The sequence below is a fragment of the Stenella coeruleoalba genome (assembly GCF_951394435.1).
Source record: "Stenella coeruleoalba genome assembly, chromosome: 16".
Taxonomy (NCBI): Eukaryota; Metazoa; Chordata; class Mammalia; order Artiodactyla; family Delphinidae; genus Stenella; species Stenella coeruleoalba.
In genome coordinates, this window is record NC_137162.1 from 29,625,356 (window position 1) to 29,650,776 (window position 25,421).

General features: G+C 36.6%; 1 protein-coding gene across 7 annotated transcripts in view; it reads right to left on the reverse strand.

The window, feature by feature from the left end:
• The window catches only part of R3HCC1L (R3H domain and coiled-coil containing 1 like), an 86,925-nt gene that overhangs the window by 20,772 nt on the left and 40,732 nt on the right, over positions 1–25,421 (reverse strand). For 6 of the 7 annotated variants that reach the window (XR_013824242.1, XM_079899898.1, XM_079899899.1 and 3 more), the window contains one exon: positions 10,390–12,197. Coding sequence is in view for 6 of the 7 variants with exons in the window: in XM_079899898.1 (XP_079756024.1) it covers positions 10,390–12,183 (1,794 nt within the window). In the remaining variant the exon portion in view is untranslated. Of the gene's footprint in view, positions 1–10,389; positions 12,198–14,152; positions 14,262–25,421 lie in introns of all 7 variants that reach the window. The other variant, XM_079899896.1, reaches the window with a different exon arrangement.

A 25,421-nucleotide genomic window follows, 5' to 3' on the forward strand; every position in this document is an offset into this window, starting at 1 on the left:
AAACAACCCAATCAAAAAATGGGTGGAAGACCTAAATAGACATTTCTCCAAAGACACACAGGAGGAATTAGAGAAATGTACATGAAAACCACAATGAGGTATCACCTCACACCAGTCAGAATGGCCAGCATCAAAAAATCTACAAACAATAAATGCTGGAGAGAGTGTGGAGAAAAGGGAACCCTCCTGCACTGTTGGTGGGAATGTAAATTGATACAGCCACTATGGAGAACAGTATGGAGGTTCCTTAAACTAAAAATAGAACTACCATATGACCCAGTAATCCCACTACTGTGCATATATACCCTGAGAAAACCATAATTCAAAAAGATACATGTACCACAACGTTCATTGCAGCACTATTTACAATAGCCAGGACATGGAAGCAACCTAAGTGTCCACCGACAGATGAATGGTTAAAGAAGATGTGGCACATATATACAATGGAATATTACTCAGCCATAAAAAGAAACAAAATTGAGTTATTTGTAGTGAGGTGGATGGACCTAGAGTCTGTCATACAGAGTGAAGTAAGTCAGAAAGAGAAAAAGAAATACTGTATGCTAACACATACATATGGAATCTAAAAAAAAAAACCAAAAAACAAATGGTTCTGATGAACCTAGGGGCAGGACAGGAATAAAGATGCAGACCTAGAGAATGGACTTGAGGACAAGGGGAGGGGGAAGGGTAAGCTGGGATGAAGTGAGAGAGTGGCATGGACTTATAAATACTATCAAATGTAAAATAGATAGCTAGTGGGAAGCAGCCGCATAGCACAGGGAGATCAGCTTGGTGCTTTGTGACCACCTAGGGGGTGGGATAGGGAGGGTGGGAGGGAGATGCAAGAGGGAGGGGATATGGGGATATATGTATACGTATAGCTGATTCACTTTGTGATAACAGCAGAAACTAACACACCATTGTAAAGCAATTACACTCCAAAAAACATGTTAAAAAAAAAAAAGTACCTGACTTGCTATGACATAATTGCCTGATTCCTATTTGTAGAAGGGGACAAAAAGGGTGCAGAGAGCAGAAGGTCAACTAGGCATGGATCACTGAGCTTTTTATTTTTTGTTTGATACTAGGTTCTTCAAGATACAAAAGGAAAAACAAAAAGTTCTGAAGTCACAAGTTACTCTCTACAAACAAAAAATAAATATATGCTACATTATTTTGGGATAAAGTTATATTTATATCTGTCAGATGGGCATGTTAGATCAGCTGCTACTGTTATCCCAATTATAAGGATGGAAAATTACATCACAGAGAGACTAAAGGACATCCCTAAGGTTACAAATCAAATTACTGATAAAGTTTGAATCATAACTCAGGTCCTGACCGCTAGTCTAGTATTCCTTCCGTAACATGATGAAATGGCCTTACAGTGAACAGAATCAGAAACGGTGACTATATCAATGTTCAGGACAACTAATTCCCTCTGATTAAGGATTTATGGATACAAGCAGTTCTGGGAGGAAAGGAGGGATGGAGGGAGGATCAATGGCAAAGCTGAAAAGAACTCAGGGGTGCTGATTTCTTTCCAGTCCTATATTCGAGACACCATATAGCTTATAGATTAAACTTCCCAAAATACTGCTTTGATCATGACATTCCTTTGATTAAAAATCTTCAATGGCTGTATTTAAAGCTCATAACCTGGACCCAACCTACCTGTGGTTGGCAGAATGACAGCCTCTCAAAGATGTCCATGTCCTAATTCCCTCAACTTATGAACATGATACATGGCAAAGGAGAATTAAGGTAGCAGGTGGAATTAAAGATGCTAATCAGATGACTGTAAAATAGAGAGATAATGCTGGATTATCTAGGTGGGCCCAATATAATCACAAGGGTCCTTAAAAGCAAATTGTTTCAGAAGAGTCAGTGTGTCAGAGTGAGGCAATATGAGAAAGACTTGGCTGGCCACTGCTGGCTTTGAAAACGGAAGGGGGCCATGAGCCAAGGAATGTGGGCAGCGTGTAGGAGAAGCTGAAAAAGGTAAGAAAATGGGTTCTCCCCTAGAGTCTTCAGAAAGGATCACAATCCTACCAATACCCTAATTTTAGTCCAGTGAGACCCATTTTGGACTTCTACCTACAGAACTGTAAAAGACAAATTTGTGTTGTTTTAAGACAGTAGTTTGTGGTAATTTATTACCTCATTAATAGTGTACTAAAATATATACATTTCTAGCTTTATGTCATGTCATCCCTTAAAATATGCTACATTCCAACCAAAGAGTAATACTATGCCTAAACACATCTTGCTTCTTCCTGCCTATTGCTTTGATCACATTATTTTTGGTCACATGTATAATCTGACTCTTCCTCTAGACTTCTACAGTGTTTACCTCATCTGCACTACTTTTACAGTACTCACTGTATAACACCCTATATTAATAAGACCTGTCTCTTCCTCCAACTTCAACCTGACCACCTAACCAACATTTAATGTACATTGAACATAACATTAGAGAAAGAACTTGAACAAAGAATTTTAATATGTAATAAAGTTATAAGAATGAAGAAGGTATTACCAGTGGATAGAGGGGAAGGAACTTTGTTTCGTTCACTGCCCAAGTAAAGAAATTATACAGAGAAAAGTACCATAGGCAGAAGTGTGCAAAGGCATGCAAGGAGTGTGGTATTCATTAAACAGTTCAGTGTGGTTACACTAAATAATGTGAGGGCTTGGGGGAGTGCTATGGGCTTAATTGTGTCCTCTCAAAATTCATGAGTTAAAGCCATAAACCCCAGTACCTTAGAAAATGACTGTATTTAGAGATAATGCCTTTAAACAGGTATTAAGTTAAAATAGGGTAGACCCTAATCTGAGTGGTATCTTTACAAAAAGAGGAAATTTGGACACAGACACAGAGGGAAGACCATGTAAAGACACAGGGAGAAGATGGCCATCTACAAACCAAGGAGAGAGGCCTCAGAAGAATCTAACCCTTGCTGCCACCTTGATCTTGGACTTCTAGCCTCCAGAATTGTGAGAAAACAAATTTATGTGGTACTTTGCCATAGTCAGTCTAGGGTACTATGCTCTGGCAGCCTTAGCAAACTAATACAGGGAGTAAGGCTGGAAAGAAAGGCTGGAGTTTCAGTCTCCTCATCAATATTCTGATTCTATAATTCAACTACAAGGGATGTGTCATATTTATCCCTATATTCCCCCCCTGCACACGTTACCTTGCACAAACTAGGCGTTCAAAAAATACTTGTGGAATGAATAAAATGCACATGCCCCAAGTTAATTACTTTGTCCAAATGCATGCTTATCGAGACTGATTCTACATAGAGCCCCCATCAATAAGAATTTGATTTATGAAATACATATTTTTTAAATGATTCTGGATGGCATTCTGAAATTTTGGGGGAAAATGACACTTTTTTTATTTCCCTTTGCCAATAAACTTTAATTGTTCTGGCTACATAAATCATGCAGAAAATCCAATTTAATAAATTATAAAAGGAAAACAACAACAACAAAAACAAAATTTCAAAAGAGATCATCTAAACTTCTGATAGTGACAAATTCAGGACCTAAGCCTGGGAACGTTCCATATTTTTTACAAGCTCTCACAGCCTGGAATGCCTTGTCTGCTCCTGATCCTTCTCTTTTAACACCAGCTTCAATCTTCATCTCCTCTTGAAGCGTTCCCTATTGACTCTATTTTGATGGTTTCTCCATTCCCTATACTACCATATCATAACCCTTGGCAGTTGGATATATACCGTATTTCATCAGTTCTAAGATGCACATTTTAACATCTCCAACACCAGTATGCATCTTAATCATGCATATTGTCACTGCTTGTCTGAATATGAATGAGCACCAAAAGCACCAGTACCAAAATTTGCAGAAAGGGTGGTCAGCAGGGTGGAAGAAAATCTGAATATAAGAATAGCCCTATATAAGTGCAAAGCTGGCTTAAGAATCCAGCAACAATGATTTTTGCTTCTTTTATGTATTCTTTTAAGAAATGCTGTATCATCAAAGTTGTTGATGGAACAGAAGATGGTAACAGGATGGAAAGACATCAGTATCAATGACTGAGTCAAAAAATTATTAGGACTTCCCTGGTGTTCCAGTGGTAAAGAATCCACCTTCCAATGCAGGGGACATGGGTTCGATCCCTGGTTGGGGAACTAGGTTCCCACCTGCCATGGGGCAGCTAAGCCTGCACGCCACAACTTCTGAGCTCACGTGCCTCAACTAGAGAGCCCAGGTGCCACAAACTACAGAGCCCACGTGCCCTGGAGCCTGCACGCCACAAGTAGCGAAGAGAAAACCTGCACATCACAACTAAAGAGAAGCCCATGCTCCACAACGAAAGATCCTGCATGCCTCAAATGGAGATCTCACGTGCTGCAACTAACACCCGACGCAGCCAAAAAAAATAAATAAAATTAAATTTAAAAAAAAAGGAAGAAAAAGGAACAGTTGGGTTCTAATTCCAAAAAAAAAGAAATCATTAGAAAGAGTTGGACTATAAACACAAAGTTTTAGGAAATGAGAACCAATTTATTTCACCTACATTTTCTTTATGTAAGAGATGACATGTGATAAAAAATTTATGTCTAATTAAGAGCTCTTTCCATATGTATAAAATTAAAATTCTAAAGGGTAAGCATTGTGTAAAAGTTTAATTTCTTTCTTAGTGATACATAAAATAATGATATATTTCACAATCAACAGCATTTTCAATTCAATGAGATAGAATACTTCTTTATTTTTTTCCAGACATTTCTGAGAATAAGTTTCATCAGCTCCACAAGACTATAAACTCCTTAAACATTCTTATCCTTCTCTTTTATCCCTCATATCACCAATATCAGAGCTGGGCACAGTACGGTTGTACAATGTCTGTTGATTGGCTGAGAGCTTTAGGTAGAGGCAAAGGCTTACTGTCATGGAAAAAGCCCAGGGTTAGAAACCAGGAGACTGGGATTCTAGTGCCAACTCTGGCACTAACCTTAGCTAGGTCAGTAACAACCTTTCTGGGCCTTACTTGCCTTAGCTATAAAGCAAGAGGTAAACATAAAACATTATGTTACAGGTCCCTTTCAATGCTAACATTCCACTTTTTTAAAAAAGACGTACAGTTTTCTCTCTTAGACAGGTTAAAGTTCCAGGTCTTAGTCCTTATTGTTCAAGGCCTATGTTATAATCCTGCCTCTGATCTTGGAAGGTAGGAATAAGAACACTTCTGTAGGTACTTTTTTTTTTTTTTTGCGGTACGCGGGCCCCTCACTGTTGTGGCCTCTCCTGTCGGGGAGCACGGGCTCCAGATGCGCAGGCTCAGCGGCCATGGCTCACGGGCCCAGCCGCTCTGCGGCATGTGGGATCTTCCCGGACCGGGCACGAACCCGCGTCCTCTGCATTGGCAGGCGGACTCTCAACCACTGCGCCACCAGGGAAGCCCCAGGTACTTTTAATTAAACGTAATAAACCATTTTAAACTATAGTTGTGGCTATAACAAATTTAAATATTAGGGATATCAGGGGGTTACAGGGACATGGACAACAGAGACTTGACCAGGAGTTAATGGTATAACATTACTGCGGTTGCTTCAAATATCACCATGTCTATTTACATAATTACTTACAGAATTAACCCATATAGCTAATTCTCAATTATGTAGGTTAGGTTATTCAAACCTTTTGTTTCTATTTTCTCTTCCACTATTACCCTGTAGCTACTTAACTGCTTACTAACTCAGTTTCTACTCTTCAGTAGAAACTGAAGAAAATAAATTTTTCATGTTTGTCCATGGTACTGTGAATAAATCAAAAGCTAGAATTAAAATGTTTCACCCATTTAACTTCCTATCTTTGGCAAATAGGGAAATAACACTATTTTTTTAAAAGTATTTCAAGCCTTTTCAAATTTTTCATGACCTAAGTTCTAACACATCCAAAAAGAGTTCCCTTAAAAGATAATAAAACTACAGTGTATAATATACAGCATAAGTTATGGCTTTCATCCCTTTTCTATACTGCTTTGGGCATAAATCCTTTACAACAGCAGAAGGATACATTCAGACTTTTAAACTCCAACTTTTTTTAAAATTAATTTTCATTAGAGTATAGTTGCTTTACATAACATTTTATACATTAAATATAAGAGTAGATAATGTCTTCAGTGGTGTTTCCTATCTGCAAATAAAATTATCTAATATATCTAGGCTATGCCTCCACTGACCTTATCAAGAAACCAAGGCCAGAAATGCAAACTTTGACTTCATAAAATTTATTAACACGGAATGAGTAGAATGCCATTCAAGGTGCCATCTAAAGATTTCTCTAGGGACTTCCCTGGTGGTCCAGTGGTAAAGAATCCACCTTATAATGCAGGTTCGATGCGGGTTCAATCCCTGGTCAGGGAACTAAGATCCCACATGCCGCCGGGCAACTAAGCCCGCGTGCCACAACTACTAAGCCCGCGTGCCACAACTAGAGCCCACATGCCGCAAAGTTCAGAGCCCACTCGCTCTGGAATCTGCGTGCCACAAACTACAGAGCACATGCACCCTGGAGCCTGCGTGCCACAACTAGAGAAGAGAAAACCCACATGCCACAACTAGAGAGAAGCTCACAGCCCGCAACGAAGAGCCCACGCACCACAAGGAAAGAGCCTGCATGCCTCAATGAATATCCCACGTGCTGCAACTAAGACCTGACGCAGCCAAAAATAAATAAATAATAAATAAATCTTAAAAAAAATATTTCTCTAGAATAGGTATCAGCAACATCTCAATATCACTGATTATCATCAATGAGAGAAAGCCATGGCCATAGCTTTGGATTAAGGTACAGTAAAAGAGAAGAAAGGGCAAAAGTGAATAAGAATGCAGAAAAGGAGAACCAAAGGAAGAAAAAAGAAAGCTACAATAATGAAGCATGTCAGATGATCACTTACTGACCCCAGTGCCAGAGGACAAATTTGAGAGCTCCAGTTTCCTCTAATGAATAGTAACATACGGTACACGAATATATGGGCAGGGACCAAGTGAATATCCTGAACCAACTTGGACTTGGCTCCTATTTAGACAGTACAGAAAGGTTAATATGGCAAACTGATGCTGGCATTCTTGGGAAGATGCTATCCAGACTGAACAGTGAAAACACTGTGGCAGATTAAATTTTAGTCAAGAGGAAGACTGAGAAAGCCGAGGAGACATATCTGGATTTCCTCGTCTTCCCAGCATGATTGGGAAGACCAGATGGAAAGATACCACTGATGAAGTATGAACATGAGTAGGCACACACAGAAGGAAGATGGTTTGGGAATGAATGGTGTTCCTTTTCTCTTTTCCATGGTCATACCTTGTTAGCAACCTTCTATAACAAAAGGAAACTCCTACCTAAATATTTACCGCTATCTAAAAACACACATCAGGACCAGAAATGGCCAGTGAAGGGACCAGATGTCAGTGTCTATCAACATCAATGTTATGCTGCTGGTATCTTACTAACCCTCCTACCAATAGGTTTGCTGATCAGTACAGGAGGCAGCAGAGGAAGTTTTATCTAGACAACAATAATTCCTGTGTGCTGGTACCAAGATCTCAAAGGGTTAAAAGAAGTCATGCCAACATCCTTTTCTTTATCAATTATCAACTTCAATTTCTGGGCATCCCATACCACGGTTTTAGGAGATGTGTAATCTTTGGAGACTCATCAAGAGTTGCAGTTCTGGGAGCTCAACAATGACCTAAACCCTTCAGGCAGTTTCAGAAGTTCAAATGTCACAGGAAACTGCTTCACATGCCAATGGCTACCACACCCTGCTCTAGAGCATGCTTCCCTGCCTATTAGAAGTACTAGGCATACCTGTATGGCTAGCCATTGTCAACAAAGAAACAGGCCAGCTGGGAAAAGAGCCAAAAATCTTTGGTTGGAAAGTTTTCAAGGTAGACAGACACTCTGGTTTAGCCTTTAATAACGTACATTTGGAACAGTATAAATAATAAATTAGGAGTAATAGTCACCAAAGCTATTAATGTTCTTGGATTTGTGACATCTTTTAATAACATTATTATTATTACATCTTCTAAAACCCAGAGCACAGGAGGCAATAGCTTGGAGTTGGATCCATTACTTGCATTCTCAATCCAACTTCTTTCTTGCTCTCTTCTATCCTCATGCCTCCACACAGACTCCAATCTCTACCAAACACCTCAGAAGATATACAAACGCAATACCCAGGCACTGGCTGTCTTCAGCTTAAAACACTACCTGCTCCGTTTTCCTGCCATTCCCAGCTTTAGGTCAGGCTAGTGTCCTCTGGCTATATTACTATGCTTCTCAAAAGACTCAGTTGCCTAAATTCTTTTGCACCTAAACAGTGTTAAGAGCTGAACAACAGAGTTGCACACCTAAACCTCCCTCCCGCCAATACAGAAGCCATATCCCTAACCTACCACACAGAATCCAAGTTCCGGCAGCAATGATGTTTTGAAAGCTCCTGGAGGCTAACCTAAAAAGGCAGAAAGCAACTCTGCCCTACTGCCTACATCCATTCAGTAAATATTTACTAGGTCTACCATGTACAAAAGGCTCTGTGTCCCATGCCCTTCTTTTGTAGGAAGCTGTTTCTTCTCTCCCACGTACACCTGTGCTCTCCTACCCCCTTAAGCAGTCCCTTTGCCAACTCCTAAGAACACTGCTTCCTTCCCCAGACTAAGGCCTTCTCCCAATGTCTGGATCCTTATTAACTTCTCTATATTCACCTAACTTACCATATTATTAGTACATCTTAGCCTGATTTGGGTCTAAAACCTCTGCTGAACAGTGTTTTGCTTTCTGATTATGAGCTGACAGCCACTTCTGGTTACCACACTCACATCTTGATATAATTTAAGTTTGTATGTTGTCTTTGAGCTGTGATTCTCACTTTATGTGCATCAGAATCACTTGACAGTCTCATAAACATAAAGACAGCCTGGCTGAAGAGTCTGCATTTCTAACAAGTTCCCAGGTGCTGCTTATGCTGCTGGTCCAGGGACCATACTTTGGGGAACTATCACCTTTGAGAATCCGATAAAAGTTATGAAAAACTGCACTTACCTACAAAAGTCTGCATGCAATTTCAAAGGATTCATGAATGTTAATTTGTAGGTGCCTTCTGCTCTATATTCTTTTAAGAAATGTTTAAGACCTGCTGTTTCCTGACTCGCCCATAAGAAGTACTAACTGTGGTACAAATGTGCATGCAAACACCTCCTAAGAATAAGGAGGAAGTGCATGGTACTGGAAAGTCAATTCTGTCCAATGCGCTGCCCTCTTCAGTCTCACGTGTCTCTTTTATACATGCTTGTGAACATTTTTCTGTACTTCTGGTTCAACTCTCAGAATCAAAAGACTCATCACTTAGTATTTAAAAGGCTCTATGGAGTCACTCAAACAAAACTATTTTATAGGGGAGGAAGTGGTCTGGTAGAAAGAACATATAAACTGGATTAAGACAGAAGTAGATTGAAATACTGATTCCGCTTGTCTTAAAGATACAACCATTAACCTTCAATTTCCCCATTTACAAAACTGGAGATTTTATAGGGAAAATCATTTTTTCCCCTTCTGGGCAAAGGTGTAAGGAATAAAAGGGGGAATGATTCTACTATTCAAAACCAATGATTCTTATTTATGGTAAGGAATTTAAATGCTGGAAGAGGGAATGTCTAAACTAAGAAAATGAAAAAAATTGAACTAAATAATTTCTAAGATGCCTTCAAATCCAACATTTTGTATTTATGAACTCTAACTAGCCAGCATATTCAACAATCATTTACTCTTCAACTCAGCACAAACTCCTTAAAAAAACAATCATACCTTCCTTTATTACACCCTTCCCTTCCCTCTATAGTGTCTAACATCATTCCAACATCTGCTGGAAAAATAAAATAAATATGAATAATAAATTATTCTTCTCCCCTCAAATAGGCCAGTGTGAAATACATCTTGTCAACACAGAAAAGCCCTTTGGAAGAAGTTTCCCTCTGTATCTTCTCAACAGTTAGCCAGAATCCATTAAATTCATCTTTAACCTATTCAGTAAGATCTCTCAGGATTTGGCTATAATAGATATAGTTCAACACTGTATGCTTTGTTTCTTAAAGATCTATCAGATATTCTTTTCTCAATCTACAATCCTATTACTGGGTTGGCCAAAAAGTTCGTTCAGGTTTTTCCGTAAGATATTATGGAAAGACCCAAACGAACTTTTTGGCCAACCTAACAGTTTCTTGCAAAACTGTTACATTGGATGTAATGTGTGTGAATGTATAAATATGTCTATCAAAATTACCCCTAAAATCCTAGGTCCTATGAATTGATGAACCACCTAAGAGCCAACCAGTTTCCACTAAAACATACCTCTTGTAGAAGACGTGGGTCCAGGCAGTCACCATCATCATTAAACATAGACTCCCAGCTCTCCTCAGTAGCAGCACTTGCTTCTGTGTGAGACATATCAGTTGCTTTCGATTCCATGGATGTTTCCACAGACACTGATTCTATATCAGGAAAGGTTACACCAAATTCTGTAGTCTCTGAGCCATCTTCTTCTTTTGTTTTGAACTCTTCAGCAGTTTTAAGTTCCTGCAATGCCTCTGTTATATCACCAGTACAATCTTGATCACTGCCCAAAGCACTGTCTGAAAATACTTTTGTCCCACTTAACATACTGAGTTCAGAGTCCAAAAAAGTGTTACAATTACTACCAGCAATCTTCTTTACAGGTAAGGAGGAAGCACAATCTGACAAGCTCTCTATCAACTTTCCTGTTGACTCTGTGAAACTAGATGAAACACTCTCAGCATAAATATCTGAGCAAGCAGTCAGGTTGCTGAAATGTTCAGTGTCATTCCCCCTTTTAGCTACATGAAGAGGGGATGTATCTGCACTTATTTCGAAATAGTCTGAGAAACTACTTGTGTTGCTACAGGCCTCATGAGCTACTCTAACAGCAACTACAGTTATTTGATCAGATATGATATCTGTAATGTCCATCATACATGTCTTATTGGTAATGTCACCTACACTCTTAGATCCATTATTTGTATATGTTTCATGAGCAAGGACAGCTGTATCAGAAGATTCACACTTTACACATAACTCATCAGCAGTGCTGTCATTCTCCTCACACTCTCTAATCATTGTTGGATCAAAAATGCCATTTATGCTCTCTAATTTGCTGACTGTAGTCATCTGATGAGAGATGTGACCCATAGTCTCAGGAATGGAATCTATACCTTTCTGACCCAAGATGAAATCTGTACTGTTGGCTGTATCGCCAACATTCTCAGCATCCAAGTCTATGCAAGTCTGATCAATGATACCAACTGGACTTCCAGGAACAGAATCAGTGGTGATGCCTCCGTTGCTGCGCTTCAGCATTCCACCCGATGTCTGCATGCCTTGTTGTACAATTCCAGAATCAGAGCTTGGTTTTACTGGTGCAATCATACTCTCAGGTTTCACCACAGAACTAAAATCTCCAGGAAATTGGGATAGTATCTCTGCAACCCTGGCATCAGTTTCCATTCTGCTTTCCAAATTTCTATCTTCAAATGTTTCCCCATTTAGTTCATGCCTATTGAAATCACAGAATTCCACATTTTGGAATGGTTTGTTTGGAACCTGAGCCTTACTGATTTCTGAACAAGACTGAGATTGAAGCAACCCATCCTGTTCTGTCACATCTCTGGTTTCAACCTCCAAACACTCTACCTTCTTTGGTTTAAAATGTCTTTGTAAAGGTATGATAGGTATAATCCCAGGATTTGGGACTCTTTGCTGATGTCCTTGGGATAATACTTTTTTGGATTCTGTGGTTGCCCTCTTAGTACAAACACTATCTTTATTTCTTTCTTGAAGCCACACATCTTTCTTAAATTTTGTTGAAGATTTCTTTCCTTCCCTATGATTGTGTTCCTTTTTATCTGGATTAATACTTAGTCTTTGAGCCTCACGCTTGTCTCTAATGATCCCCTTTTGAGAGAAAGAATCGTCCTTTTGTTCTTCTTTTACCACGGAGTTAGGTGGACCACAGCTTTTTCCCTCATCACCTGATTTGTGCACTACTATGCCCCTTCGAGCTTTGGGTACATAAAGTGCCATGTCAGGCCTCCTGACTCGAACTCTGCATCTCTCTGCTTCTCGCTGCATGGCACCCCCTCAATCTGCAAGAAAAAAGAGAGAAAGATTCAATTACCAAAAACTAATTACAATGTATTGAGCCAAGAGATTTTAAAAGACTAGGTAGAGGGCCTACTAATCCATCCTATAGAAACCCTTAAGTTAAAAAAAAGTAAAACCTGCCATAAAATAATTAATGCAATCAGGTAAGCAACTAAGCAGAGTAAATTCCAAAATAACTCATGAGCCCATGAATTTTATCCATATAGCCTCTTTCCTCTACCTTCCAAGTTCTCTCTACTTTTTAACAAGTAGCCTTGTCTTCAGCTGAATTAAAACAGATGAGAAAAGTGATTACAGGCTATCAGGTACTCATAAAACACAACCATCTTAGGAGCTCAAAATTTACACTGAAGAATACATTCAAGGAGAACCCCTAAAAGCACATTTGTTCAACATAAATATATATACATAAGTATGATTTTAAGAGTAACATATGAATGAGAGTAACTTGAATGTGGGCTAGAAAATGAGACAACTAATCATGGACTGCTTTCTAGAAGATGCTGCTTGTGCACTATGATTTTTAGGAAAGAAACAGGTAGTGGGAAAGAGAAAGTCATCATTCTATTAACACTATTTAATCAAGTGACCTACTATAAATTTTTCTTCCTTCTAGTAGCAATAAAATGGGTCTGGGTAGGATAAAGGAGGGTGGAGGCCAAGGAATGTGATGGGACAACTCACTGGTAACTCCCTGACAATCTCTACCATGGTTGGTCGATGGAATTTAACAAGGAGAAAAAATTTAACAAAGGTTAAATAAAACTTTATTTACTATCTACAAAATATGAGGAAATGCACTAGACAATCTCATACTGAGTTATTCTTTTCATCTTCAAAATAACACTGTGAAGTACATACTAGTTTGCCCAGAGCAAAGAGAATAAGAAGGTCCTACACATAGCAAAGAAACACCCATATACACTCAGAAGCACCCACTGTTAATATTTCACCACATACCTTTCAAAGGAAAAAGACAGTAAGAGGGAAAGGCTAACAAATCCTGTCCACTCTATTACAGATCCCTAAAATTTCACCTGATCAGAATACTTCCTCAGTGAAGAAGCTCCACTTTCATGGCCAGGCAATTTTCTTTTCAGCCCAGGGATATACCATGGCCCTGATCATCAAGTGTCTCCAGTGATCCACCTGTTCCTTTTCTCTTTTGATGTCTTAATTATTATCTAGCTCATCATTCTGCATGGCTTTTCTATCTTTCCATTTGTGGAAGAATATGACTTCAACATTTAGCCATGCCAAATCTTTTTAAAACGTCTATTTTTCAAAATAGGAGTACTAAAGTATATTTCATTGGAGGGGATGCCATAGACACAATGTATCTTGATCTCAGGTAGCAAAACACCTGACAAAATATATCATGATGAACTGTAAGATGGTAAAATATGGGCTACTAAGAACTGGTAGGTGGACTCACAATAAAAAGTAATGATAATGGGTAGAAGCAAATTTAGAGAGGGTTATGTAACGGAGAACTATGTTCCCATTGCCCTTTAAAATTCAACATTTTAAACAATAATTTGGATGCAAACAATGAACACAGTGTTTATCGAATGTGAACCGACACAAAATCGACAGGATTAATAAATAACAAAAATGATTAAATTACAATTTAATATCATTTCTATAATCTGGAATGCTGTGCTGAAAGCAATATGAAGACTAGGAATGAATAAATACAAAGACCTGCTTTGGGTTAACAGAAAAAAAAAAAAAGAATCAAGCAACACAGAATAAAATATATAATTTGTACAGAAAAAAAAAAAAAAGATCTGAAGGCTTTTACTTCATCTACAAAGTCAATAAAAGCCAAAAGATAGTGATGTGGATGTTTAGAAAGGCAACAGTCTTAGATTACAAAGTCTAGAAAATATACAACACAAGGTATGGTTAAAGGAACTAAAGGTATACTCCTTACCCAAAAAGGTCTAAATGGAAACATCCCAGCTACCTTTATACGTGAAGATTGGTTGCTCTACGGGATTGGTTGGTTCCATATTTCTTCAGAAGTCAGTTACCAGAACCAACTGGTAGAAATTAAAAGAAAACAAAGTTTACCTCAATATAAAAAAGAACTCTACTTTTAGAGTTCTCCAACGCCATTATCAGGTATTCTGTCTCTAGAATAATTTAAATACAATCTAGACAATGGACTAATACTAGAGAAAGAATTTCTATCTGTAAGGCAGATTGGTCTGGATTAATTTTAAGTGTTCTTCAAACTCTATGATTCTATTTGTCATACACAACAGACATATATCAAAGGCTTCAAATTTAAAATTATTTTGTGCTACAGCAAATGGCTTTTAAAACTCTACCTTCTTTTTTTCTTAGTTAATGTCTACATGTCATCATGGTTATTTCAAAAGCTGAATAACAGTATAATAAATTTAGAGTATTATCTATTTCTTACCAAAGCACTGAATTCAATTATGCCCATCCAGCACTGTGCTGGTAAATGTTTAGCAACTGGCTTTCCAAGTGTAGTTTGGAGTATTATTTTCACTTACATCAATGATGTCACCAGTGTGAGTGATGTGACTTCTTTATGGAAGTGGATAATCATTTTTGAATGAAAGAATATATTCTCAATTTTTTGAGCTATGCACAATATAATAAATAGCTAAAGACATAGCACTTTTGTAAGTCAGCATTATTACCATTTCTCCATCACTTTAAGTCTAGACAATCAATAAGCAATAAATCAAACCGTGATTTATGGCATTTGCTGATCTCTGTGATGTAAATATTCCTACCGTGGCTAATTTCAAGCTACCAATGTGGTGTTATCAATGAACCTGGAGTTAGGAAAAGGACACACAGTAGCCTACCATGACACAGTATTTCAACCATAAAGGTACACTATACATAAATAACTTCAAGAGCACAGATCATAGTAAAATGAAATAATTAGGAAGTGATGAATTTTAAATATTTATTAACTTTTTATAAATGTCACTTATTTAATAATGAGCTATAATTTAATTTTTAATAATGGATAGGTTTAATAATCAGTTTGAAAAATTCCTAAACAGTTAGCTCTTACACCAGTAGGAGATGCTCCAATACACCACCACTGGCCGTTTTGTTAAAATCAGTATCCAAAAAGATCTACACACCGCACTGGTCTTTCATAGGTGCCTGTCGCACTGGCTTTGTTTTTGTTTTCCCATCTTGCCATTCATTTGTTAAAGAAACTGGGTTATATGTCCTTTAGAATCTCCCACATTCTCGAGTTTGCTCATTGTACTCTTTAGCATTAATAAGTTTTTATATATAATCTCTGTGCTTCCTAAAAAGTAGTGGTTGATCTAGAGTCTTGATAAAATTGGGGTTTAATTATTTTATAGCAAGAATATGTCATATATGGTGCTATGAACTTCCTACTGCATCACATCAGATAGCAATAATGTCTGATTATTTCCTTTTTGTAATAATACACATTGATCAGTGGGTTCAGGTCCATCAGCCTGAACCGCCCACTATAAAGTTCCCTCTCAGTCTTTTACCCAGTGGTTTTAATAGCTTTAGAGGAATACTGCCAAGATACACTATTTCATCAGGGTTTGCAAAATGATGACATTCTAATTCTGACATTCATTGTGCATTTATTAGCTGGAATTCTTTTACAGTAAACTTTCCCTCATCAACTATTTTGTGATTCTGAGGTACAGTTTATATAGATAAGACAGAATATTTGATTATTTATTTACCAGTTTCTAAATGAATTGGTTCCATGACCAACATTTTGTTGTTGTTGTTGATTTTAACAAAACCAAAAAACCTCACAGATTTTCACTTATTTTGTTTCAATCCAGTGCAATAATTATTCCTCTTGAAGCTCAAACTATCTTTGGCCAATGGCAGCCCCTTCAAGGTCGTTTCTACACAAGCCCAAGTTATCCTTGATAGTTCCTTGCTTTGTAGTATGACAGCTTGTCATACTAGACCAGAGCTGGAATCAGCCACTTTTTTCAAGAAGCCCTAGTTCACTTTAGTGAAAAATAGTATTTTAACATGGGCACTACAGGAATTCACTGCTACTTGGTTAGTCACTGTGTCTAAGCCTTTTCAGATCTCATAGTCATCTCACATTGATTTTTGCAATGACATGATAATGAAAATACATATTTCCATGCTTTCTTCATCTCATAAGTTATTTAGAAGTGTCTGCCAAATGTATATATGTATTTTTAATTACTTTTAAATTGACTTCCAACTTAATTACACTGTGGTATAAATGAGATCAAGTCTTCAAAATGTGTTGATTTTGTTTCATGGTCTAGTAAATGGTCAATTTTGGTAACTGTCTCATCTGTGCCTAAAAATAATGTATAACAGCTAAATTTTGGGGTTCTGTGTATGTGTATTCATAAAATCAAGTTTATTAAAGTATTGTTCAAATCATACTATTTACTGTCTGTGCTTAATCACTGCAAAGTATGGATAAAATACCCACTGTGTTTGTGGATTTATTGATTTCTCTACGTTTGTATATTTATTTTTATATAATTTGTCAAAGTAATGTTATCAGATACTTACATTTAGGATTGTTCTGTCTTCCTGGTAAATTGTTACTTTTGCCATTATGAAGTGATCCCTTCTACTGGTGACCCTAAAGGGGATCCCTTCTATTGGCGGGGTTGGGGGGGAACGACCCAAAAGTCTATTTTGTCTGAAAGTAATATAGCTATAGCAACTATATTACTTAGTTAGGTATCTCTTCTTATCCTTTTACTTTCAGACTTTCTGTGTCATCATGTTTCAGGTATCTCTTGCAAACAGTATACAATCAAGTTATGAATTATTTAATGTCTGTCAAATTGTCAATCAAATTTGACATTCTGTCAATGTCAAACTGTCAAATTTAGTCAATTAACATTATTGTGATAATAGATACATCTGGAAGTATTTCTACCTTTTTATTTTGTGCTTCCTTTCCATTTATCCTATTTTTTGTAGTTTTCTTCTTTTCCTGCTTTCTTTCAGGTTGATGGAGTTCTTCTACTGCTCAGAAAGCTCTATACTATATTCCTAGTCTGTTCTTTATCATTTTATCAATAACATGAGTACTTGTCTAAATATCTCAAGTTGATCATTATTTGTATCTGTCTCCTAGACAACTGTACAATGGTTTTATTTTACAATCCCTTCATATATACTCTTAGTTTTTGTCTGAAAATATCTTTACATTGCTCCCATTCTTTAATGGATTTTGACTTCTACTGTTACTGTTAAGAAATCTGTTGTCAGTTTGTCACTGATTTTTAAGTGGTCTCTCTTTCCTCTCTGATGATTCTCAAGATATTCTATTATGTGTATGGTGTTCTCAAGTGTGTACTATGTGTTTTAGTTTGTGTTTTGTATTATTTTTCTACTGGGATAACACTATGCTTTTGAATTTTACCAGTTCTATTTATTCAGGGCAGTATCTTCAGATCCATCTTCTAAACCACTAGTTTTCTCTTCACATTTGTCTATTTTGCATTCTATCTTATCCAATCAGTTTTTTTTAAAAATTTTAATGACTAAAGTTTTATTATAGAAGTCCTATTTATCCTCCACCCTGCCTCTGTTCTCCCTGGCCTTATGTTTTTGATAGTTTTGTTGTTCTTCTATTTGTTTTCTTCTTTTATCTTTAATCATTTTTAACATTTCTATTTTATTATTTAATGTTCATTATTATAACTGTGGCATTTACTTTTAAATTAATTTTTAATTGGTTTTAATTATTTAATATTAAATATTTATTATTCAATAGTTCTACTTTGTGAAGTTCCTGAGGATTTAACTCTGCTGTCTCTTGCGTCTCTGACTTTTACTTAAAGCACTGTCTTCTTTTGTTGGTGGTGGCGGTGCTGTAACTTTGGGTAGTGAGTTCAGCATCAATGCGCCTTTATCAGTGGGAATTCCATACAGCCAGACTATAAGTATTCCTCTATACAGTGATTCTTCATTAATGTGAATTTTTAAGTTTGAAGTTTTCTGAATGATACAGTAAATATAAATATGAAACACAAACCCAGATGAGAGTAAAACAGTAGCTATACAATCTCAGGAAACATTCCCCCCTCACTCAGAATCCAGGTGAGAACAGACAAGCGTCCTTATTTTCTTTCTGTAACTCTGAATAATTTTTTTTCCCTAGTCTACTCTTTGAATGAGGGTATAACACTTTGAGATTTAAGGCTTTAAGTGGTGAACTCAGTTCCAACTCATCTCTCTCAGGCCAATGCCTCCACTCTTATTTCCCACATGGCTATTAAAATCCAAGCCTCTTAGTTACCAAGAACGTCAACATTAGTAAAATAAAAAATAAATAAAAACTGTAAAGAAAATCTAAATAGGGGAACTGTCTTAAAATTACAGCCCATCCACATAATGGGTTGATATCCAAAACATAATACTAACTGAAACAAGAAAATTACAATCCAATTCATTTTTTTTGTTTGTTTGTTTTTGCACAAAAGTGTACCATCAAGTATACGCTATGGTTCCCAGCCCAACGTTTGACTAGCCCTTATATCAGACAAATTACTTAATTTTATTGTGGCAGAAGTTACCACTTTAAGCCTTAGTTTACTCAAAGTATAAAATGAGGATAACAACAGACCTATATCATAGACACATTGAACAGATTAATTAAATGATGCACATATAGAAACTTGCTAGTCATGTTAAAAGTCTCAATAAAAGTTAGCTATTATTTAAATAGGCAGTTGAGTTCCTTAAGTTACAAGTTTACACAAGGAATCAAAAGTCCTTATAATACAATAATATTCAAAATGTGCCTTGATCACATATAAAATCCATTTCTACTTGACACTAACATCTACTGCAACTATATATCCTGGCCTTGCCCATCAATCTCTCACTAATAGTCTAATGTTGTAAGCATCCAATAATACAAAGTAAACACAATGCAATTCAATTGTAAAGTGAAAATACAAATGTTGAAAAGAATGCAGGATTTCATGAAGTCTATAAAAACACTGAAGGAAGTACTCATCTCAGAGCAAAACCCTTGGGGAATGAAGTTCTGGCAGAATCAAACCAGTGAACAACTGAAGAAGGGAAAATCTAACAAGGATGATGACAGGACAGGAATCAAGAAAGGAAATGTCAAGGGCTAAAGAAAAATCTCTTGAGAAACTGTTAAAGCTCTCAACAGTTTTGGTAAAACTGAAGCTCTTGTCTAATCTGTATGATAAATACTAAGAAAATCAAAGTAAAGGATGCTATCAGACTATCACACAATTTTAGTGAAAAAAATTATACAAAGAAAGCATTTATATATATATATATAAAGCATATATATAATATAATATATATAAATATAATATAAATATAATATATATATTATATCTGTTATATTTATATATATATTATATGTATAAATATAATATATATATAAAGCATATATATATATAAAGCATATGTATATATATAGCATATATATATAGCACAATTACAACCTCAATTTTATTAAATATGTGGTAAAATAAACATTTTCATGTCAGAAAGAAAAAACCTAACAGGTTTTTTTTCATTAATAATTATGAAACTTTAGTCTCCATTTTAAATAGGTCCACTTTAAGACATATTTTCAAAGTACCAATTTTCTCATTTAACAAAGTTTTCTCATAAATATATATTCCTAAGGGGAGAAAGGCTATCATCTAAACTGTTAACAGTGGTTACATCTGGGAGGGCAGAAAATGAGAGAGGGAAAAGAATTAAGAATTACTATCTTTTTATACATTTACCTCAGTTTGTTTGAATTTGTTACAATAAATGTAGTTATTTTTGTAATTAAAAACAAAATCACTAAAATTTAAAGATATGCTATTGCTTTAGTATAAGAGGCCATTACCATAAATTGGTGTAGGAGAAAGCAAAGGTAATGAAAACTGACAAACAGATCTTTATTGGACAAAATTACTATAAGTAGGAAAATGATGAATGGAGAAAAGGGCAACTCTTTAATATACTTCATAGAATAATAAAACAAACAGCACAGAAATTACTTGACATTGGAAAGATAATCTCACAAATGTTGCAGAATGCTGAGCAACCTCTACTTTTTGGTCTAAGAATAATCTAGAACTACATTGTCCAATACACTAGCCACTATCCACATGCAGTTACTGAGCACTTGAAAAGTGGCCAGTCTAAATTAAGATGTGCTGTGCTTGTAAAATATCTCTGGATTTCAATGATTTGGTATAGCAAATAAAAAGTAAAATGCCTCATTAATATTCTTAAATTGATTATATGTTTAATAATACTATTTTGTATATAATGGATTAATAAATAAAACACATTGAAAGTAATTCCATCTGTTTATTTTTATATTTTTTAATATGGCTACTAGAGAATTTAAAATTACATACGTGGCTCATATTTTTGGTCTGTGTTATATTTCTAATGGAACCGTTGCACTAGTCTAAGATCTTGCCACGTCCTTAATGCCACAAGAACACAGTCTGGCTTTTCCTCTTGTGTCTTGCCTGTTTCAGATTTTTTCACTTTCAGCAAAAAGGGAATGTACCAAACCAAGGAATCAACTAAAACATGAATGTATAGATAAGCTTATCTCGGTACAAACAATTTAATTTTCCCAAATTTCATAATGATAAAAAAAATAAAGCATCAAAAGAAGTAAAGTCTACTTATATTTCATAAATCAGAAAATAAGACTGATTGGACATTCCCATGTGGTGAAATCTACCCTCAACAAATTTAGGAGCATTTTTTCATATATGTTTAAAACTGTGCAGGGCCTTAGATTTAGAATCATTTAACAACTGCCTTTGTTTTACTGGACTATCAAGAGCATTCACATTCTCACTGGTCTACTTAGAAGCGGGCAAAACTAAGAAACGCCAACATCCTTCAGTTCGGTAGCATATATGTGCATCTGTAAAGGAATAAAAGTATCCTAAAAGCAGATTTAGTACGTTTATAATTAAATGTAATATACAAAATATATTAAGTGACACACGTAAACCAATAGATTTCTGAGCACTAAAATATAATTATACACTTTTAACTTCTAGGCATCCCCTCAGAAGATTCACTGTCCTTCCCTCCCTAATTTCATAGTCTGGTGAATGGTATCACTATCAACCCAGCAGTTCAAGCCAGAAACCTGGAAGTCATTATCTATGACATTTCAATCAATTAACAAGCCCTGTTCATTCTACTTCTATACTGCTTCCCATGATTTTCTAAAATACAAGTCAGATTTGGTCATTTCCTTGTTCAAAATTCTTCAGTGGCTCTTTATCACGTACATAAAGTATCTTGCATAGCAGATTTGGCCCTACATGATCTAGCTCCATTGCCACACTAAAACTGCCTAGCTGCCCTCAGCGGGCTGTCTCAACTCCAGCCGCTCCTAATATCAGACTTTAGAGTCCACTGATTCCAACTCCTGATAGTACTAGAAACATGCCCAGCTGCCTTCTCACATCTCTGTGATTTAACACACATTATTTTCTCAGTCTGATGTCTGCCTGATACTCTCATACCTGCCCTTCAAATCTCACCTTAAAGGTCACCTCCTCTATAATTTCATCACTGACTCCCTGATATACTACGGTCCTGCCCATAAGTTCCCACTACATATCGTTACAAATACCTTCATTAAAACAATTATCATATTGCTTTACAGGTATGTGTTTGCATGTCTGGCTCTCTTCTAAATAGTAAGTTCCTTCAGTGTAGGGTTAGTGTCTTTTTGTCTCATAGCACTGCATTTGGCACTAAATAAATACTATCTGTTAAAACATGGCAAGTAAGACTTCTCAATAGGTGATGCTCTCCCAACCCCCAGTTGAGATTTGGGGTCCCATTCACTCCACAAACATTTATTGAATACCTAGTATGTGCTAAGTCCCCTCTTAGACACTGGGAACACAGCAATGAACAAAACAAAGTCTGGCCTCATGGAGCTTACACTGTAATGGTGGAGATAAAAAATAAGCATTTAAATATATATTATAATGTTTGACAGTGGTAAATGTGGTGGAGTGAAATGAAGGAGGGACAAGAATACAGAGTGATGGGTGTGTGGCTACTTTAGAAGGGAAGACCATATGGAAAAGTGGGGAAGACCACTCTGAGGATTTAATACCTGAGTTTATACTTGAGTTGAATCAGTGAGTCACAGAAATTATCTGGAAAAGAGAATTCCAGGAAAAAAAGAAGAGCAAGTACAAAAGCTATGAGGCAGGTCAAGCTTGAAATGTTCCCGGAATAACGGGAAACAAGTGCGGTAACAGAGTAAAAAGGGGCACCGAAGTTGGTAAGACAGCTAAGGGCCAGAACAAACAGGGACCTGCAGGCCAAGACAAGGTCTTTGGATTTTATTTTGAATGTGTGGGGAAATCACTGCAAGGTTTCAGCAAGAGAATGACAAGATCTCACTTAACCTTTGCTAAAGATCATTCTAGCAAAAATGTGAGGAATTGACAATAACGGATAAGAAATGAGGAGGAAAATCTGCAAGTCTAACAATAGACATGCAGCAAGTCTAGAGTAGTAACAAAGGAGGTCACAAGAAAAGGTTGGATTAATCATATATTCTGAAGGCAAAGCTAACAAAAACTTGGTGGTATGGTTCTATGGGATGTAACGGGAAGAGAGGAGTCACTTTGAGAGTTTCGGTCTGATCAACCTGGGTGATGACGGTTAAATTTACTAAGATAGGGAAGACTGGGGAAGGAAATAAGAAAAGAGGAATCAGGAGTTGTGACATGGACACTTTAAATTTGAATGCCTGTTGGACATTGTACAGTTGTTAAGGAAGCAACTGGAAATATAAGTCTGAAGCTCAGGGGAGGTGTAAGAATTGGAGATAAAAATTTGGAAGTCATCACCATAAAGATTCAAGCCAAGAACAGAAATAAAACTACCCAGGGAGTGACAGAGAGAGAAAAGGCTGGGGGAATTGAGTCATGGGGGAACTACAACTCTAGAGGTCAGGAAGGGGAGATGCAGCCAAGCACAGGAGATGGAGGAAGAAAATAGGAAGAAAACAGAAGCATGTAGTATCCCAGAAACCAAATGAAGGAAATTTCTTTAAAAGGCAAGAGTAATCATTTGCATTAAATGTTGAAAAGTCAAGTAGTAAGAACTGAGAATTTTCTATTGGATTTGACAGGATAGAGGTTGCTGGTGACACTGGAATAGTTTCAGTGGAGCTGGGGAGATAAACACCTCACTGGAATGAGGTGAGGAAGAATGACCCAATAGGAAGGGAGAAACTGATGATGAAAATAGGAGATGCGGAGTTTAACTGTAATAAAGGCATATTTACAATAGTTTTTAAATCCTGTAACAAAAAGTTGGCAATTATAAGATTAGAAATTCTATCAATACCAGCTTTGTCATATTATTAGAAACACAAGGGGAGTATTAAATAGAATATGATACTCTGAATTGCTCAAATATTCACCTCAGGACAGTTAAGGTACCTTGAGCCTCAGTATTTCATATATAAATTAAGCTTACATACTCAACATCTTTCTTTAAAGTTTTTTTTTTTTTTTTTTTTTTTGTGGTATGCGGGCCTCTCACTGTTGTGGCCGCTCCCGTTGCAGAGCACAGGCTCAGCGGCCATGGCCCATGGGCCCAGCCGCTCCACGGCATGTGGGATCCTCCCGGACCGGGGCACGATACTGTGTCCCCTGCATCGGCAGGCGGACTCTCAACAACTGCGCCATCAGGGAAGCCCTTTAAAGTTATTTTTGCCTTAGCAAATTTCAGGATTTATTAAAGCCTACTGAAAATCAGTCCTTCAGGCATCTGAATTCAATCTAAGAAACACAAACAAATGAATTCTGCTTCTTTAGCAATGGCCACTATACACATACATACATTTTTGGAGTATGGGTAATCTTATGAATGTAGCAGTAAATATTCATTTACAAACTTTTAGAGAGTGTTCAGTGTTCTGCTGACAAAACTGGATTACAAAGTTCTTTTACTTGGACACTATGGCCTGAAGACTCCAGGTAGGAAAAAATGGGATTTCCTTAAACAGGCAACCCTTTCTTAAAGGATAATAGATGGCTCAAAGGTCTATAAAAGAGGGGAAATCTAGTTTTAAGAAAAAATTTAATGAAGTGTAAAGCTAACCAAAAAAAGTGATTTTTTTCCGCTTAATACAAAAGCATCATGCAATAAACCTAAAAATAAATTTTAAAAAAATCTGTGTTCTCACTTTACAGAGATAACCACTATAAACACCTTACTATATGCTTCTGGATATTTTTATATTTTTTAAAAAGCTTTGTGAATGAAACTGATCGGCTGTGAGCACAGATTCCTGTATAGAAAGACTTTCTGAGCCAGTTTTTTTAAACTTTTTTCTGCACTCCAGTTAAAAACATTTCACATCATGACACAGTACACAGATTCACATATTTATACGTGACTGAAAAAAGTTTCATAAAATACATATTTACCCCTACTGTTCGCACTGCTCTTATTTTTTTAATGTTTATTTATTTACTTATTTATTTTCTTATTAGTCATCCATTTTATACACATCAGTGTATACATGTCAATCCCAATGTCCCAATTCATCACACCACAACCCCTATCCCTGGCCGCTTTCCCTCCTTGGTGTCCATACGTTTGTTCTCTACATCTGTCTCAATTTCTGCTCTGCAAACCGGTTCATCTGTACCATTTTCTAGGTTCCACATATATGCGTTAATATACGATATTTGTTTTTCTCTTTCTGACTTAACTTCACTCTGTATGATAGTATCTAGATGCATCCACGTCTCTACAAATGATCCAATTTCGTTCCTTTTTATGGCTGAGTAATATTCCATTGTATATATGTACCACAACTTCTTTAGCCATTCATCTATCCATGGACGTTTAGGTCGACCCATGACCTGGCTATTGTAAATAGTGCTGCAATGAACATTGGGGTGCATGTGTCTTTTTGAATTATTGTTTTCTCTGGGTATATGCCCAGTAGTGGGATTGCTGGGTCATATGGTAATTCTATTTTTAGTTCTTTAAGGAACATCCATACTGTTCTAAATAGTGGCTGTATCAATTTACATTCCCACCAACAGGGCAAGAGGGTTCCCTTTTCTCCACACCCTCTCCAGCATTTGCTGTTTGTAGATTTTCTGATGATGCCCATTCTAACTGGTGTGAGG